An 18684-nucleotide genomic window follows, 5' to 3' on the forward strand; every position below is an offset into this window, starting at 1 on the left:
TGTATCAACTTGGCCTTTAAATAGTTAAAGAGATTTTTAAATTTTAAAAATCATATAAAGAATTTTAGCTTCTTTTATCTTTTAGTTAATTATTTATATGATAACTTATACATTAAAGAAATTTGAAAAAAATTGAACCTAGCTCCGCCTCTGATTTAAGCGACCTCCTTCATGGCAATATCCATAAAATTACATCGCTATTTCTTGGAGACCTGTTGAAATCGACACTAGATTTGCTCGAAGATTGGCTTCAGTCGGTGTTTTACAGTTGCTGGTATCGCTCAAATCTTGTTCACTACGTGTTTGCTGAATTGCTTGTATCATACATTTATGCTGAAAAGTGAAAACAATTGCATTTTGGATTTGAGTATTGCATCCAGAAATCTCGACCTTGATGTATCATTTCTCCTTAACCTCAATATCCCTCTATTTCAACCATTCTTCACGATTATGAGGAGTTAAATAAGTGGAAGGAAGTTTAACTACCATTACCTGTTGTTTGTGTCACGGTGATGCAAGTGACTCTGTTGGTTGGAAGGCTTCTTTGTAATAAAAATTAATGGCTGGTTCACGGTCTGTGGGCTCTTATGTGATTGTGAACTACATTGTAGTTGTATTTTCTTGTGTTTATTGCTCTGGACCCACGCTTATCACATGGGAAATGTTATTTGGTGACTGAACATGGTCTTATGATAATGCCTGAAAGTTTCTTTACATTCCAAAAGATATGTCCAGTAGCATGTTTTCTTGTCCAGTAGCATGTTTTCTTGTTTCTTGTCCAGTAGCATGTTTTTTATCTTGATGTCATTGTGTTGCTGTCATTACTCATTGTAGTCACTTACAATTTGATTTTCTTGTTTGATGTAGCGATGTATTGAATCTTGTGGGCTACAATCCGGAACCAGAAAGTGAAAATATTCTACTAATCAATTATCAATACATGGAATTTGGAGGAATATCTGAAACTCTTTCTTCTCCAAACATACAACCACAAAGTGACTTATACAAAGAGGTTACTATGAACATTGATGATAAGGTTGATGAGAAAGATGATAAATTATGTGATTCCAAAAAACGTACTCGGACGGTTGTGTCTAGGTCACAATGGTGGGAACACTTTGAAAGGTTATTTTGTGAAAATGAGAATGTTCAAAAAAGTAGATGCAAATATTGTTCTAGAGAGATTAAAGCTGATCCAAAAGTTCATGGCACTAAACCCCTTAAAAACCATTATGAATCATGCAAGAAGAAACCACATGGGGTTGAAACAAATCAAAATAGACTCTCGTTTCAATCAATTCATAAAAGTGATAAAGATACCTCTCTTGTTAACTGGAGATTTGAGCAACAAAAAGTTAGAAATGCATTGTGTTACATGTTGATTGTGGATGAACTCCCATTCAAGACTGTTGAGAACCCTTGTTTTAGACATTTTTGTCTGTTGCAGGTCCAATGTTTGATATTCCATCACGAAGGACAATAACAAGAGAAATTTAAAAGTTCTATTTGACTGAAAAGGCGAAATTACAGCAGTTCATAAAGGATAATTGTCAAAGGATGTGCATTACAACAGATACATGGACATCTATTCAGAAAGTTAACTACATGTGTCTTACTTCTCATTTTGTTGATGCAAATTGGAATTTACATAAAAGGATTTTGAACTTTTGCCTAATATCTGGTCATAAAGGTGAAGAAATAGGAAAATGTATTGAGAGATGTTTACTTGATTGGAGTATAGGTACAATTTTTTCTATCACTGTGGATAATGCATCTTCGAATGATGGGGCAATTGTTTATTTGCAGAGGAAATTTGATAATTGGGGAAACAATATTTTGGGTGGGAAATATGTTCATGTAAGGTGTATTGCACATATTATGAATCTTGTCGTGAATGATGGTTTGAAAGGAAATGATGAACATGTAGCTATTTCGCGTGTTAGGGGAGCTGTTAGGTACATACAGAGTTCTCCAGCCAGGTACAAAAGATTTCAAGAGTGTGTTCAGCTTGAAAAAATCGAAACAAATAAGTTGTTGACTCTTGATGTGCCCACCAGATGGAACTCAACATACTTAATGTTAGAGTCGGCAATATGTCTTAAAAGAGCATTTGATGCGTATGATGAAGTCGATCTTGCTTTCTGAATTGATCTTTCAAAAAAGCTATATGATGGGGTTCCAAATGAGCATGATTGGGAAAGATCCAAGCTTTTGCTGAAATTTTTGAAACATTTTTATAAACTCACTTTGCGTATTTCGGGTTCTTTGTATGTTACATCGAACATTATGTTTCATGAAATTAGTGAAGTTGACATGCTTCTTAAGCAATGGTTGGAGAGTGCTGACTTTGAACTAAGTTTGATGGCAAAAAGAATGAAAGAAAAGTATGATAAGTATTGGGGATCAACTGAGAAAATGAATATGATTTTATATTATGCTGTGATCTTTGATCCGCGAGATAAGTTGGAGTTTGTTGAATTTTCTTTTGATAGAATGTATGGCAGTGTTGGGAAAAATGAGACCATGAAAGAACAAGTGAGACTTGGCCTTTACGAGTTGTTTGATAATTATAAACTAAGGCATTCCAATAAACTTTCAGACACTTCTAAAAGTTTATGCTCTTCATCAAATAGTTCCACCCTTGGCTCGCAAGATATGTGTAAGAAACGCTTGTGTGAGGAAGACGATGAGTCTGAAATGGCTATTAGATTGTCGTTGAAGCAAGAGTTCAAGATGTATAAGAGTGGAGGAAAGGTGAGGTAGTAAAGTCTGAGTTGGAGAAATATTTGGTTGAAGATGTTGAGGAGGAAAAAAAGAACTTTAATATATTGCAATGGTGGAAAGATAATAGTCCCAGGTTTCCCATTCTTTCTCGAATGATTCAAGATATATTGGCAGTTCCAATTTCCACCGTTGCTTCAGAAGCTGCATTTAGCACCGGAGGGCGTGTACTTGATGCATTTAGGAGTTCTTTATCGCCCAAGATAGTTCAATCTCTCATTTGTGCTCAAGACTGGTTTCGATGTGATTCAAAACCAATTAATATGGAAGAAGATTTGTGTGATGTTGAAATGATTGAAAAAGGTATTTTAATTTAATTTTATTTACTTTAGATATATCTTAACATTTCGAAGTACTAACATTTTATTTTCTTTGTTTATTTTGCAGAGTTAACAAAATTGGGTGTTGATACATATATTATTGATGTTTGATTATCATAATTAATTCAATGGTAAAGGTGAAAAAAATGTAATCATTCAAGGTTGGAAGTTTATGCATGTGAATCTTATTATTATTTATATTATGGATTTTGTTTCCCGCATTGATGAAAAACATGAATTATTGGTACACTTTATTTTTGTTTTATGATGTTTATTTTTTTGTTAATAAATTTACATCTTTATGTAGGTGATGAAACATTCCAGATGATATTTTGAAAGTCAAACAAGAAGTTGATTCTGATTTTTTTGGTGAAGATCAAAGTTGGATTTCAATTGTTTATGCTCGATTTAAAGATTTGTTAATTATAATACTCATTCTAAGTTTTGAGATAAATATTTGTTGTGTAACATTTGTAGACATTCACGAGACAATATTATTTTGATAAACCTATTTACTCGTCATATATTATTTGGTAGGCACAAAATAATAAAATGTTACTTTTTAAAAAAAAACACGAACCCGACCGTTACCCGAACCCCGAACTTAACGGGTACCCGAAAAGTCGGGTAGTGTCCAGAATCGGGTCGGGTTCGGGTAATGAAAATGCTACCCGAAAATATCGGGTACCCGATCCGAACTACCCGAAACCCAAAAAACCCGACCCGTGCCCACCCCTAATTCAATCAGTTGGCATCTCCGATGGCTTTAGTTGGTTTCGTAAACTGATTAATTCAGTTTTAGCTGTCTGCTCACTAAGGTAGATTATTAGAAACAAAACAATAAGTTTTGTTAGTATCAAAATCAAGATTGCGAACTTGAAAAGTTTCAAAATAAAAACCAAATTAAATAATTATTTTATTATTTTTTTTATTTATTTATTTATTTATTTTTTTCACTAAAGCATCAAAATTAAATCACCCCAAAACTTAAAGTATGCATTGTCCTCAATGTATAAACAAGAAAGAACGGAACAGTCATACCTCCCACGACGAGCGTCAGTGTTCGCCGTCACCATCGTCGTCATCCTCATCCATGTGCTGGGGTGGGGTCTGTGGAGGAGGTCCTGGATACCGGGGTGGCCATACCGGTGGCTGGAGAAACATTGGATCCTCTGGACCTATAGGTAGAAACCGCTGAGCAAGCACAGAAGTGAAGTCCATCATATATCCCATAAAGTGGTCGGTGCGGAACTGAAGTGAATCCAGCACCTGGCGCTGCTCAACTAATAACCTCCTCTGGTCCTGCATCTCGTTTTCTAGTCGGTGCGGAACTGAAGTGAATCCAGCACCTGGAGCCTTCGGCTTTAGCTCTTGTTTATCAAGGGCCCATGATACGCCGGCCTGTCGGCATAGTTCTGTAACGATATGAGGACAAGAAAGAGCAACCGTAGCTAACCCTGTGCCCGCTCTCATAATTGAGCCACAGATGATTTTCCCCAAATAAACCGATTTTCCCATCAGAATAGCATATACCAATGCAGCTTTGTCTTTTGTCACATCGTAATAATGCGAGGACGGAAGGATCCGGGCTAACACAAAGGATGTCCAAGCACTTGCGTTGGGGCCCAAGTCGGAATTCTTTAAAGAAATAGGCCTGCTTGAGCACATTTTCCATGCAGCTCCGGCTTGACATATGGTCCGGATGACCTCTGTATAATCAACAACCGCTTCGAGAAATTCATTGTACTCGTCGTGGTCGAGGCTGGGCATCTGATATAACATGTTGATCGTTCGAGAGTCGAATGACGCCAATTGACCTCGCACCAAGACTTTAGACTCGTCATGCCGAATTCTAAGATTTGCATAGAATTCTCGCACAACCGAGATTACGGCATCCAAAGGGTGTTGTACGAATTCAACCCATCCTCGGTGTTCCAGTTCCTCTATTATAACACCACATGGAATTGACAAATTGAATCCTTGTTCTGGGATGATCGGCCTTGTCATAGATCATATACTTGTTGGGCCTCCTCATTCCAAAATCTGTGAGAATAAAAACTAGAGGAGGAAGATGCACCTTTTTTCGATTTCTTTTTCGATGCCATGGAATACAATAATGCAAAGCCAACACCCACACTAAAATTCAACAAACGAGAATCTCAAATCACTGATAATGACACCAACGTGCGTAGCAGATATAATCTCACCCACCAAATAATCCGGTTAGCAATGCAACGTATAGACCCAAGCACAAAATTACTCAGAACAAAGAGAAATACCCGATGCACAATATCAAAAGTTCCCCAAGTTGCTTGACCCAAATTCTAACTACTCTGAAAATTTTAACCAAATCTGGAGAAAACCTTTACTTGAACTAGAAGATGGCCGGAATTAGGAGTGTGGTCGGAGATTGTGGCGGTGATTGAAGGTGGCGGTTGGCATTCAGAGAAAGAGGCGAGGTGGGATTTCCGGAAGGAGGAGGCGGCTGTTGTGCTGTATTTCTGAGAAGGGTTTCACGTCTATGTTTTTTTTCTTAAATAAAGTCGCGCGCATATGCTCGCCGCAAAATAGCGCATATGCGTGCAGGTCTCTGCCCATATCCGTTCGTCTGGGTGACTCGCGCATATGCGCGTCTTAACCTTGCGCATATGCGCCAAACTTTCTGTCCCATTTTCCTTTTGGCCTTGTCAAAACGCGCATATGCGCGGTACCTTCTGTCTCCCAAGCTGGGCTTCGCGCATGTGCACGCCTTGAGTGGCGCATGTGCGCAACATCCACTACCTGTCCAAGCCGCGTCGCGCGCATGTGCACGCATTGAGTGGCGCATGTGCGCCAACTCCTCTGTCCTTTTATTTATTTATTTTTTTTTTTTAAAATAAATAAATCACCTGCAAAATAAAAAACTTAAATTAAAACTTGAACAGAGAAAATTAAAATTAACAACTAAGGAATTGAAATAAAATAATAAAAACAAAACGAATGCTAAAAATAAATGTGGGTTGCCTCCCACACAGCGCTTGGTTTAACGTCATCAGCCTGACTTTCTCCAGTCTATTTTTGTTCTACCAGGGGGATGTTGTCCATGTGCCTCACTTCACTTCCAAAGTAATGCTTGACCCTCTGACCATTTACTTTAAATGTTTGACCGTTGTTGAAGTTCAGCTCAATCGCCCCATGGGGATACACTGTTTCCAGTTTGAATGGTCCAGACCATCGAGATTTTAACTTACCAGGAAGCAACCTCAGTTGAGAATTAAACAATAACACCTGTTGTCCTGGTTCGAAGTCTCGTCGAAGAATCTGGTTGTCGTGCCATCTCTTGGTCTTTTCTTTGTATATCTTGGCATTCTCGTATGCATCATTCATGAATTCCTCCATCTCATTAAACTACAACAGTCGTTGCTTGCCAGATGCCCCCATGTCGAAATTCAGCTTTTTCACAGCCCAAATGTCCCTGTGCTCCAGTTCCAGAGGTAGATGGCAAGCTTTCCCAAAGACCAACCTATAAGGCGACATCCCGATAGGTGTCGTGTATGCAGTCCTGTATGCCCATAGAGCATCATCTAGCTTAATCGCCCAATCCTTCCAGTTTGTCTTCACTGTCTTTTCTATTATCTACTTGATCTCCCGGTTGGATATTTCCGCTTGCTTATTAGCTTGCGGGTGGTATGCCAGTGTCACCCTATGCTTCACATCATACTTGGCCAACAGTGAGTTAAAAATTTTGTTACACAAATGCGTACCTTCATCACTGATAATGGCTCTAGGCGTTCCAAATCTTGTGAAGATGTTCCTGTGGACAAACTTAAAAACAACTCGAGCATCATTAGTACTGGTGGCAATTGCTTCCACCCATTTGGACACATAATCAACAGCAAGTAAAATGTAAGATTGACCAAAAGTGGATGGGAATGGACCCATAAAGTCAATACCCCAGACATCAAAGAGTTCCACCTCCAAAATATTTTTTAGTGGTAATTCATGTCGTCTAGAAATATTGTCAACTCTTTGGCATTTATCACATGACTTAACTAAGGTATAGCTGTCGTTAAACAGATTCGGCCACTAGAAACCTGACTGTAGTACCTTAGCTGCTGTTCTAGATGCTCCAAAATGTCCACCGTAGGCTGAGGAATGACATTGCTCTAGAATCGTACCCCCTTCTTCCTCTGCTACACACTGTCTAATTATCTGATCAGCGTATCTCTTGAACAAAAAGGGATCATCCCACAGATAAAACTTGGCATCATGAAGAAATTTCTTCTTTTGGTGGTAAGTTAAATCTGATGGTAATTCTCCTGCAGCAAGAAAATTAGCTATATCTGCAAACCAAGGATGTGTAACAGTTACCTTGAAAAGTTGTTCGTCTGGGAACGACTCATTGATGACTCCACCTTCAGTTCTTTCTTCCAGCTCTAGGCGTGACAAGTGATCTGCCACCTGGTTCTCACAGCCTTTCTTGTCCTTGACTTCAAAGTCAAATTCTTGAAATAGGAGTATCCATCGTATCAACCTAGCCTTTGCATCCTTTTTGGCAAACAGGTAACGAAGAGCTGCATGGTCAGTGAAAACCGTTACCTTGGTGCCAATGAGATATGTTCTGAACTTGTCGAATGCAAACACCACTGCTAGCATCTCTTTCTCAGTAGTTGTGTAATTCTGTTGGGCTGCATTAAGTGTACGACTTGCATAGTAGATAGCCTTGAACATCTTTTCTCGCCTTTGTCCCAATGCTTTTCCCACAGCATAGTTGCTAGTGTCGCACATGAGCTCAAAGGGCTCTTTCCAAACAGGCACTATCATAATGGGTGCAGAAATCAGTGTTGTCTTGATTCTGTTAAACGCCTGCAAAAAATCATCGTAAAAAATAAATGTAGAATCTTTCTCTAACAAATTACATAAAGGTCTAGTAATTTTAGAGAAAATTTTAATATAACGAAGATAGAACCCGGTATGTCACAAGAAACTTCTGATCCCTTTCACATTCTTCGGCGGTGGGAGATTCTCAATCGCCACAACTTTGGCTCTATCCACTTCTATCCCTCTGGCTGAAATTTTGTGCCCAAGCACAATACCTTCTTGCACCATGAAGTGACATTTCTCCAAATTCAACACTAAATTCTTCTCCCGACATCTCTGCAAAACAAGCGTCAAATTCTGCAAACAATGATCAAATGATGAACCAAAGACATAGATATCATCCATGAAAACCTCCGTTATTTCCTCGACCATGTTAGAAAATATGTCCATCATACTCCTCTGAAAAGTAGCAGGTGCACTGCAAAGACCAAATGGCATTCTCCTGAAAGCAAATGTACCGTAGGGACAAGTGAAGGTAGTCTTCTTTTGATCCTTCTGTGCTATGACAATTTGATTGTAACCTGAATAACCATCTAGAAAGCAATAATAATGATAACCACCTGCTCTATCAAGCATCTGGTCAATAAAGGGAAGGGAAAAGTGATCTTTCCTAGTGGTATCATTCAATCTCTTGTAATCTATACATACTCGCCAACCAGTCACTGGACGAGTTGGAATCAATTCGTTATTCTCATTTCTCATCATAGTTATACCCCTTTCTTAGGCACTACTTGTATTGGTGAAACCCAAGAACTGTCAGATATAGCATAAATAACACCAGCATTTAACAATTTTAATACCTCAGCTCTCACAACCTCTTTCATGGCCGGATTAAGCCTCTTCTGATGATCAACAAAGGGGGAATAGGACTCCTGCATCAAGATTTTATGCATACAAACAGTGTGGCTAATCCCCTTTATATCAGAAATTGTCCATCCCAAAGCAGATTTAAATTCTTGCAACACCCTCAACAACCTATCTTTCTCATCAATAGAAAGAGCAGAAGATATAATTACCGGATATGATGAACTCTCATCTAGGAATGCATAGCACAAGTGACTCGGTAAATCCTTTAATTCAGGGGATGCTTTTGGTACCTCTTTACTGTCATCTTCAAGTAACTCCTCATGCTGTGTATCAACCTTTTCTTTAGGCAGCACATTGAGAGCAAGTACGTCCTCTCGCACATCCCAGTCCTCTTCATCCACTATGGAAGTTGATTTCAATAAGCATCTCTCCAAGGAGACTTTTGTCAACTTACCTGCACCCACTTGAGATACACATGAATCAATGATATCAATACTATTACAAGTATTTACCTCATTTGGTTCTCTGATGGTGTTGTAGATGTTGAACACAACTTCCTCTCCACCTACTCTAAGCGTGAGCTCGCCCTTGTGCACATCAATCAAGGCTTTCCCGGTGGCCAAGAATGGCCTTCCAAAGATAAGTGGCATCTCTTGGTCTTCTTCCATATCTAAATTGATAAAATCAGCAGGGAATATGAATTTGTCTACCTTTACCAGCACATCCTCTACCTTCCCTCGTGGATAGGTAAGTGATCTGTCTGCCAGCTGCAAAGTAATAGTGCTAGGTTTCACCTCACCAAACTCCAAGGTCCTGTAAATAGAAAAGGCATTGAATTAATACTAGCACCCAAATCACATAAAGCTCTATTTACTCTAGAACCACCAATAACACAAGAAATAGTAAAACTCCCTGGATCTTTGAGTTTTTGCGGTAGTTTCCTTTGGATTATGGCACTGCACTCTTCAGTTAGCTTCACGGTTTCAAATTCTTGAAGTTTCCTCTTCTTGGACATCACATCCTTGATGAACTTAGCATAATTGGGCATTTGCTTCAATACATCGGCAAATGGGATGTTGATGTGTATTTTCTTGAAGATTTCCAGGAACTTCGCAAACTGATCATCTAACCCTTTCTTCTTGAACCTTTGTGGATATGGAAGATTCACCTTCGATAAAGGCTATTGTTCAAGCACTTTCTTGGGTTCCTCTACTTTCTCTTTCCTATCACTAACACCCTTTTCATCATCTTCTTCTACAAGAATCTCTACATTTTCTTCAGCAGGCTCTGGAATTCCAATTTCCTTGCCACTCAGTGTGACAGCTTTGCATTGTTCCCTAGGATTCACCTCCGTATTGCTTGGGAACTGTCCTCTATTCTGATCTTTTAAAGCATTAGCTAATTTCCCAATCTGTGTTTCCAAGGATTTCATCGTGGCACCCATATTCCCCATGTGTGTTTCCATGTTATAAAGACGAGATTCGGTTCTAGCCATTCCTTTCCCAGACTCAGTCACAAACGTCCCAACTAGATCCTCAAAAGACGGCTTTCCTTCCCCATTCTGTGTATTAAACCCCGGTGGTGGATTCAACACGTTCTTGTTGTTTGCATAGGAGAAATTCTCGTGATTCCTCAAACCTGGATGATAAGTATTATGTGGAAGATTACCTCGATATCCTCCATAGCCGCGATTGTTGTTGATGTACTGAGCTTCCTCCATAATGGGCTCTTCTTCGGCAGTCACCAATGCTACATCAGACGTAGACTGGCCTACCTTGTTCATTGCTGCAATCTGTGTAGTCAACGTCGAAACCTGTGCAGTAAGTGATGTGATCGGGTCTACGGCATACAATCCAGCAGGTTTCCTTGATCTAGATCTCTCACTTGGCCACTGATAAGTTTTAATGGTCATCTGTTCAAGAAATTCATAAGCTTCATCAGGTGTTTTGGAAAAAATAGTACCTCCGACGGCTGCATCAACATTCACTCTAGCTCCCTCTGCCTGAAGTTGGTGATATCTATTTTCAGCTGAGCAGACTTTGCTGGAGGAAAATATTTTGATAGAAAATTCGTGACCAAATCTGCCCATGTATTAATACTTCCCAGAGGTAGAGATTGGAGCCAACGCCTTGCTTGATCCCTAAGAGAAAACGAAAACAAACACAATCGAATAATTTCATTAGAAACACCGTTAATTTTTACCGTATCCGTGATCTCTAGAAAAATTCTTAGGTGAAGATGGGGATCTGCAGTGGCTGCTCCTCCAAATTGGTTCTTTTTAACTATGATAATGAGTGCGGGCTTTAGCTCAAAGTTGTTAGCAGCAATGGTTCCGCGAGCTATTCCAAAGTAGTGAGTGTTGATGACTGGGCGGAAATGTTCTCAGATTGGCACCTCTCTTCGGAGCTCATTCTGATTATCTCCGTTTTCAGCCATTGCTTTAATTTCGTCTCTCCTTGCTTTACTTAATCTCCTAGCAGTTCTTTCGATTTTCGGATTAAAAATCAGCAAGTCGGGATTTTGATATCTTCGCATGCACTGCAAAAGAGAAAGATTATAGATTAACAAGATAAATAAAATAAAATAAAGTCTGAATTAAAATTAAGACTACTTAGTAATGATATCAATATGCAATGAAATAGTTTACGCCCCGGCAACGGCGTCAAAAACTTGTTGCGTATTTTCACTACCGCAAGTGTACGGTGTCAAGTTTTAGTACTGGTTTGAGTACAGATATCGATCCCACGAGGAGTAGTTATTTAAAATTGTATATTAAGTACTATAATGGACATAGTTCAACTTTATTTAGAAAAATCAAATAGTTGGTTTATAATCAATTCAGATAAAATAGCGAATTATGTAAATTTTATGCACACAGTCGAGATTCAATGAGTAAAACAATCTAGAGATATGATTTCGTCGTGTCTCCCCTATGCTAAATTAAAATCATCTAACATGTTATTAATTTGCACCATGTTTATTAACCAAGAACTCACAATATTTTTCTATTCCCCTTTTCAAGTGATAAATAGAACTGTATTATCTATTACTGATTTTAATATTTCTATTCAAAATCACGTAAGACATAATAAATGCAAACAAGGTTCTTTACAAGGATTCGCCAAAGTTATACGTCTTTTGCACGTTATAAACATCAGACGATGCAATTTCCCCTGTCCTAATTTCAATCCCCTCTTCCGAGTGTTAGATCTCAATTATTAGATCAGTCGAATTCTGGACAGTAATCCAAAAGCATTAAAGACAAGAAATCACAAATAAACACGATGAATTAATTCAATGAAAATTCAATACGTCAATAACATAGGTTCGACCACGACTACGTCAATCTCTAGAAAATAAAATTAGTTCATACTCAAATCTAAATCACAACAAAACCATATTTATAATCATTAAAACGTAAAAGTAAAGAACCAAATTGGAAACGTGTTGACGAGAGATGAAAGTGCGTCTCTGTGTCCGGATTCAGCGTCTTCTATCTCCGTTCTTCGCATTCCATCCTCCGTGTGCTCTGACTTTTTCGTCCCTTCTCTCTACTGTCGGCTGTCTCCAATTTTTCAGACAACAACAAAACCCACGTGAAACCCTTTTTAATTCTGAACATCGCCGCGCGCATATACGCGCCCTTGAACCGGCGGATATGCACGCTAATTTCTGGCTTGCTGGGCAGTCCTGCTCTTGTGCGCGCACATGCGCGCCATTGCTCTGCGCATATGCGCGGAGTCCTCTGTTCGTGCCATCAAATTTCCTTTGCGCGCGCATATGCGCGACCTATTCGGCGCATGTACGAGAGGTTCTCTGTGCGTATGGCTTCGTAACTCCATCGCGCGCATATGCGCGCCTGTCACCGGCGCATATGCGCGACCTTTCTGCATTCAGAGATGGGTTGTGCTCACAATTCTTCTTCTAAGCGCCATTTTCGTTCCTTTTCACGCCTATGTCGTAGCCTTACCTAGCTTCCTGCAATCACACCAAAAATAACAAAAAACGCATAATTCTGCCCAAAAAACTAACAATCTATATGAATTATAAGGATAATTTAAGGGCACAAAAAGCACTTATCACAGTCTTTCCCGATGCATCATTATCAAATTCAAATTTATAACTTATCATTCAAAGATGGATTGGTTCGAAAAGAATGACACCAACATTGAACGAAACGGAGGAGCATGATCAACAAACAGACGGAACGAAAACAATTTGAAGCACCTTGGTAAATTTCAAAATCAAAAATTGTACATAACATGCAGTAGACGATCACATTTTTAAACATATATAATATGTAAAACATTTATAAACCCACTTACTCTTGGTTCGAAATTGCGGTTGATCTTGATTGCTATTTGGGTGAAGCCTTGGTCGGAACTTGGGTAGCACTTTGTCGAATTTTTTAGCAGAGTTTGGAGTTGTTTTAGCGGCACTTCGACGTGTTTATTGTGTCTCGAAATGACTGCACAAACTCTTCTTCTTTCCCTTGCCTTGGCCGAAATATTGGGGAGAAATGAGAGGGGATTTGTGAAACGTCCACAACTCGTTTTGTTTTAAAAGTACAAGAAATTTTTTTTCTTCTCACAATTTGGCCGATTGGAAAATATACATATATATACAATTTAAAAATACTTTGCACCATTTTAAAAATAAACAATCAACTAACATTTTAATCCAAAGGAAAATAGTTTAAAGCGTAAAATCGTCATAGGTCTCAAATCCTAACTTAGCAAAATCTCTAAAACTAACAACCTCTCAAAAACCACTCAAAATGATAATAAATGTCGTAAAAATATCTTTAATCATAACACAAACATAAATATAAACGTAAGTGCGGAAAGATAAGCGCTGATCCTCGGGTTATGTGTACCTTCAGTCCAGTCAGATCAACCATCAAGACCTCCACTACCATCAACATCAAACTCACCTGCATCGATCACACATAGTGAGTCTAAAGACTCAACACATCATAATCTTGATAGCAACATAATATGTACACAGATAACATGCAACAGTGAAAATATTTGTACTTAAAATAACATTTTAATGAAGATGCAAAACTTTAAACATAAACATTTTCGTAAACATTTTCATATCGACAAATTCATATTCATATTCGTATTCATTTTCGATGAATTCAGATCGTTAATTGTGACTTTCGTATTCATATTCGTATTCGTATTGGGGCAAGGATCCATCTGCATGTAACCACAGTACTGGACGGCAGGGACATCAGCGACACTCTCACCCGTCAACTAAGCCTTGACCTACGTTTTAACATATCATCGTATTCGTATTAGTCACAATTACTTCACTTTCTTCAACATTTCGTATTTTCATCATTTATAAAAATTAAACATGCATATAACATTTTTTTTTTTAAATCAAGCATGCAACATATATTTTAAATGTCCATATTAAATCATAAAAATACATAAACATTTAAAATAAATATTTTAACATATAAAACAGCATTCAGAACAATGCCATGACATTTAATATTTTTCGGGTATAAAATTATCGTTTTGTAACTAGACGTAAAATTCCATGTTTTTAACATTTTCTTAATTCTGTCGACTCTAGACCATCCCAAATAATTATTTAATGTTACATTAATTTTCCCATATTTTTATTTAGCTTAAATTCTAGACTTTTCAATTAGTCCTTAATTACTCATTTTTACACGTTTTAATCCCGAATTAAATCAAATTTTAATATAAAATTTTCAAATTAAAAACTTAGACTTTTTTATATTATTTTAGCCCTCGTGAACCACGACTCGACCCCCGTGATGTTTTGAATTTTTAACCATTAAATCCCCTAAATCGAACCAACCCAAAAACCTTGAGCCATCTTCGATTTTTACCGAGCCATGCTCGAGTCGGCCTGAGCCAATTTCGAACCAGCCCTTCCCTGGACCCTCGTGAACCCTTAGCACCTCTAGGACCTGACCTTAGCCCCAAAACTAAAGCCCCAAACCAGCAACACATCCGGTCGAGAACTCCTCAATGACAAAGACTCTTCCATCACGCCTAGGACTCTAGCCACTGGACCAGCCCCTAGCCCAGACCCTTGTGCACCCTCTTAGGATCCTAAAGACTTAGCCTACCCCAGCCTGAAGCCCCCTGGCCGAGCCCCTTCCCTGTGCGCGGCGCTGCACCAGCGCGATACTTCTCAGCCCTTCACGCTAGGACTCCTCCCCAGCCGTGATCCTCGAGTCCTAGCATGGCTAGGACACCTTTAACTCGTTCCAAACCATCCTTGATCCTTTTCTATGAAAGGGGATCGGTTACGGTGCCCGGAAGCACAACAGAAGTTTAAAAATTATATTTTCACAAGAAAAATCTTAGCACTTCAAGTGTATTGTGTAGCAAATAACAAAAACACAAAAATGTCATACATAGAGTGTTTAATAATTTTTACCTATCAATCACAAGGATTGATGTTTTGGCTTCAACTAAGTTGCAAATAACTGTGGGGACTCGGACGCTAATTCATTTCTTAATCATTCTTGGGAATAATTGGATCAATTAAATAAATTGGGTCTAATTTTTTTTTAAAAATACAGTGCGGAACATAATAAAATCAATCTGATATACTTCTCAAAAGTAAAAGTACAAGTCTTGTACTACAGTATATCATAACAAACTACGGTTCAATCACTACATATCAAGTGTCGAATCCAATTCTACTTCTGGGCCCAGATCTCCACGCTAATTTGTAATCTTTCATCCTCTTCTCGACCCTGATCCTGTCCCACCTGTTGATATGCACACATACAAACACAACAACAGCCGAATAACTCCGGTGAGGATAATATTCCCAGTATAAACAATGTATACATGCAATCATATAAACAAATATAAAATCATGAAACAGATATCAATAATATGTGTCTAATCTGACAATATGAATCGATATAAAACTGTAAATAAACTCGTGACTCAACATCTCAGACTCGACCCTTCTCTACTCTAGGGATCCCGGTTCCTGGACAGTGGCACAATATACCGAATCTCCGCAATAGAAGTCGATCTGCTCCTACGTAACATCGATATAAACCAACATCCAGTGTCTTGACATATCCGCCAAAGACTTAGCACCTCCGCCATTGACTAGGCACCTCCGCCCATGACTCAATACATGCTTTTCTATAACTCAATAGACTAAGCATATCAATCTCATGAATTGCAAACATCAATGCAATAAAATAAAGTATGTGATTTAAGGAAACTCATGTTAGATCTAACTCGAGTTATATCCTCTCGGTTCAACATTGATTTATACCTTTCTCTTATCGATCTGATGAAGTCGAAGTCTCGAATTCGAAGCTTGTCATTACTCAATCTGGCAATGACAATCGAATCTACAATATCACCATTCCATTTAAACAAGATATTTCAATCTTATCAAATTCTGACGGCAACAGTGCAATCTCGAAATACCGGCAATACAAAATCAGTATATACCAATCTCAATATCTCATAATCAATCAATAACATAATCTGATACCAACGATGTATAATCTCAAACAAATCAAATCTGAAAAATCATAACAATTTCATACGGTGTTTGTTCTTCGATCTGGTTTCGATTATACGATTACTATACTCGCAGGAACAGATAATATCAGTCATATCAGGATTCTTTCAATATCGTATTTTCAAACCATATTAAAATATAAAAAAACTTACGTCCTTGTGAAGCCTTTGTCGAGAGGATCACGGTATTGCGCTCGGATAAAAAATCAGACGGTCGGATTCTTCACAAACCATATTAAAATATAAGAAAACTTACGTCCATGTTCTGTCTCGCACAATAGGCTTCCGCATAGCTCGCGCATATGCGCGCCTGCTACTCCCATTCGTGTCTCGAAGTGGTCCATCTATAATCACATCAATTTATCGATTAATCAATCTCATCTTACAGTGATAAAATCTCAGGCATTACAATAACTTAGCTCTTGAGGGAGATAATCTACAAGCTTTCCAAGAGCACACCTTGCTCTTATGGACTCTTTCCTTCAAATTAGGTCCACCAATAACAAGTAAGGTCCACTCTAATTTTGCACTAGAAAAATTAGAGTATTTTGCATTGCGAATTTTATACAATCCTAAACAAAATGAAGAAGAAAAATGTGAGGAAAAACTATGAAGAAGTTTCGGCCATAGTGGGAGAGAAAAATGGGTTGGAAGACTTTTGTTAGTTCTTGAAAAAGTTGAAGAGCATGTGTGAGACATGCCCTTGTTTATTGAAAAAGTTTGTCTCCCAACTCTTCATCTTCCCATACTTATTATTTGGGTTTGTAACATTTACAAAGTCCATGGACTTTTATTTAAATATCTCAAACACATTTAAGACCAATTAAAATTTGCTTGAATTTACCCAAGCCTACTAGTTGAATAATTATTTCGAATTGGACTCTACAAGACCCAATGTTATTTAATTAATTCAACACTTGAATTAATTTAATTATTTGGACTCTACTACGTCCACTAGTGTTTAATTAATTCAACACTTGAATTAATTTAATTTAGTCCATATTAATGTTTATGAAAATCACAATTTTCAAATAAATTATTTATTTGAGCCATCTTTTAATTTAGGAACACTTCAACAAATTAAAAGTTGCATTCCTCATAATCCTCTTATAGAAGTCATACTTCTATTTTTCTTTACACTTATAAACTCATTTATAAGTCGTTCAACACATTGAACTATTTTCTTTCTCAACGGGATCTAGAAAGTTAGCACTTGTGTGACCCTCAATAGTTCAATGACACAACTAGCCCTGAGTTCACATCTCAATGTGATTCGGGACTAAACATGTCCTTATATGAGCATACCCCAGTTGCTCCATTCTTATTTATCAATTCTTTGATAATAAGAACGTCAGAACTCATGTCTGATAGTACCCAACCAATAATGTTAAAAGCCTAGCAGCATCTCTTACATGATTATCTAGGTATCTAATGATAGTGCCTGCAAGAACCAATCTATTATGGTTAGCGTACAGTACGGTCCCTTCATCTCATATATCCTGATCGATTTGACAACTATTGGTATATCGAGAGATGTCAAAGAATCGATACTATGTGTCATGTTGTAGTTGCATCGATGGTGTAATCTAAGAAACCCATTTCTTAATTACCACCAACACTCTGATCAGAGATTTCAAACTACATACACGAGATCACATAGGATATCCATATCCGAAAGTAAGCTGTGAATCCCCAAATACAATGTATCGACTCCTATAGGTTCCGACAGAACACCCAACCTTTTCACCTGATGACCCAATGAGAGTCGGTAAACAATTCAAAGTGCAATGCTAGTATATAGAGTCTCAATGTTGTCCCGGGTCATAAGGACTAATGGTGTATAACCATAAACTAAGACGTTTTCACTCGATAAGTGAGAACCACTTGGAAAGTCCTTTATGGGGGGTTGTTCAGTGCACTCTACAAGGAACACCTATCTGCATGCTTGGACATCACAATGTCTCCTACCAATGAAACACGGTACTCACATCGCAGATACTAGTCTCAAACTCGAGCGACATTTATCCTTCTTAGCAGAGACTGAATCGACTAGGAACTGTTTAGAATATACAGTATTGCAAATATGAGTTTCATGATACTCATCCTATGAGCATCTCATATTCTTTCTATTATTTGTATATTCAAGGACTTTATCTATGCAATTAGCATGTTTATACAGATAAAGATGTGCCAAAACAATAATTTTAAAAATAATTAAAATAAAGATTGTTAATACATAGAGTTTCAACATGAACCCTCGGCCAACACTTGGCTCGATGGTCACCTTCTCTAACAATCTCTCACTTGCACTAGAGCCAACTACCCATATGCTTCAAACCCATTGATTCGTGATGCTTCTCGAATAATGG

General features: G+C 38.0%; 3 protein-coding genes across 3 annotated transcripts; 2 read left to right on the forward strand and 1 right to left on the reverse strand.

The window, feature by feature from the left end:
- The first annotated feature begins 940 nt into the window (after positions 1 to 940).
- On the forward strand, positions 941 to 2145 carry LOC140974884 (zinc finger BED domain-containing protein RICESLEEPER 1-like). The gene is made up of 2 exons (XM_073438373.1): positions 941 to 1454; positions 1574 to 2145. Exons 1-2 carry the CDS (start codon positions 941 to 943, stop codon positions 2143 to 2145), a joined length of 1086 nt encoding a protein of 361 aa, XP_073294474.1.
- Positions 2146 to 2286: 141 nt separating this feature from the next.
- On the forward strand, positions 2287 to 3212 carry LOC140974885 (zinc finger BED domain-containing protein DAYSLEEPER-like). Its single transcript, XM_073438374.1, has 3 exons — positions 2287 to 2759; positions 2858 to 3084; positions 3169 to 3212. Exons 1-3 carry the CDS (start codon positions 2287 to 2289, stop codon positions 3210 to 3212), a joined length of 744 nt encoding a protein of 247 aa, XP_073294475.1.
- A 2940-nt stretch (positions 3213 to 6152) lies between these two features.
- LOC140974886 (uncharacterized) lies at positions 6153 to 6479 on the reverse strand. The gene has a single exon (XM_073438375.1). The coding sequence runs from the start codon at positions 6477 to 6479 to the stop codon at positions 6153 to 6155; it is 327 nt and encodes a 108-aa protein (XP_073294476.1).
- Between the last annotated feature and the right edge of the window lie 12205 nt (positions 6480 to 18684).

Source organism: Primulina huaijiensis, chromosome 4 (genome assembly GCF_012295235.1).
Source record: "Primulina huaijiensis isolate GDHJ02 chromosome 4, ASM1229523v2, whole genome shotgun sequence".
Taxonomy (NCBI): Eukaryota; Viridiplantae; Streptophyta; class Magnoliopsida; order Lamiales; family Gesneriaceae; genus Primulina; species Primulina huaijiensis.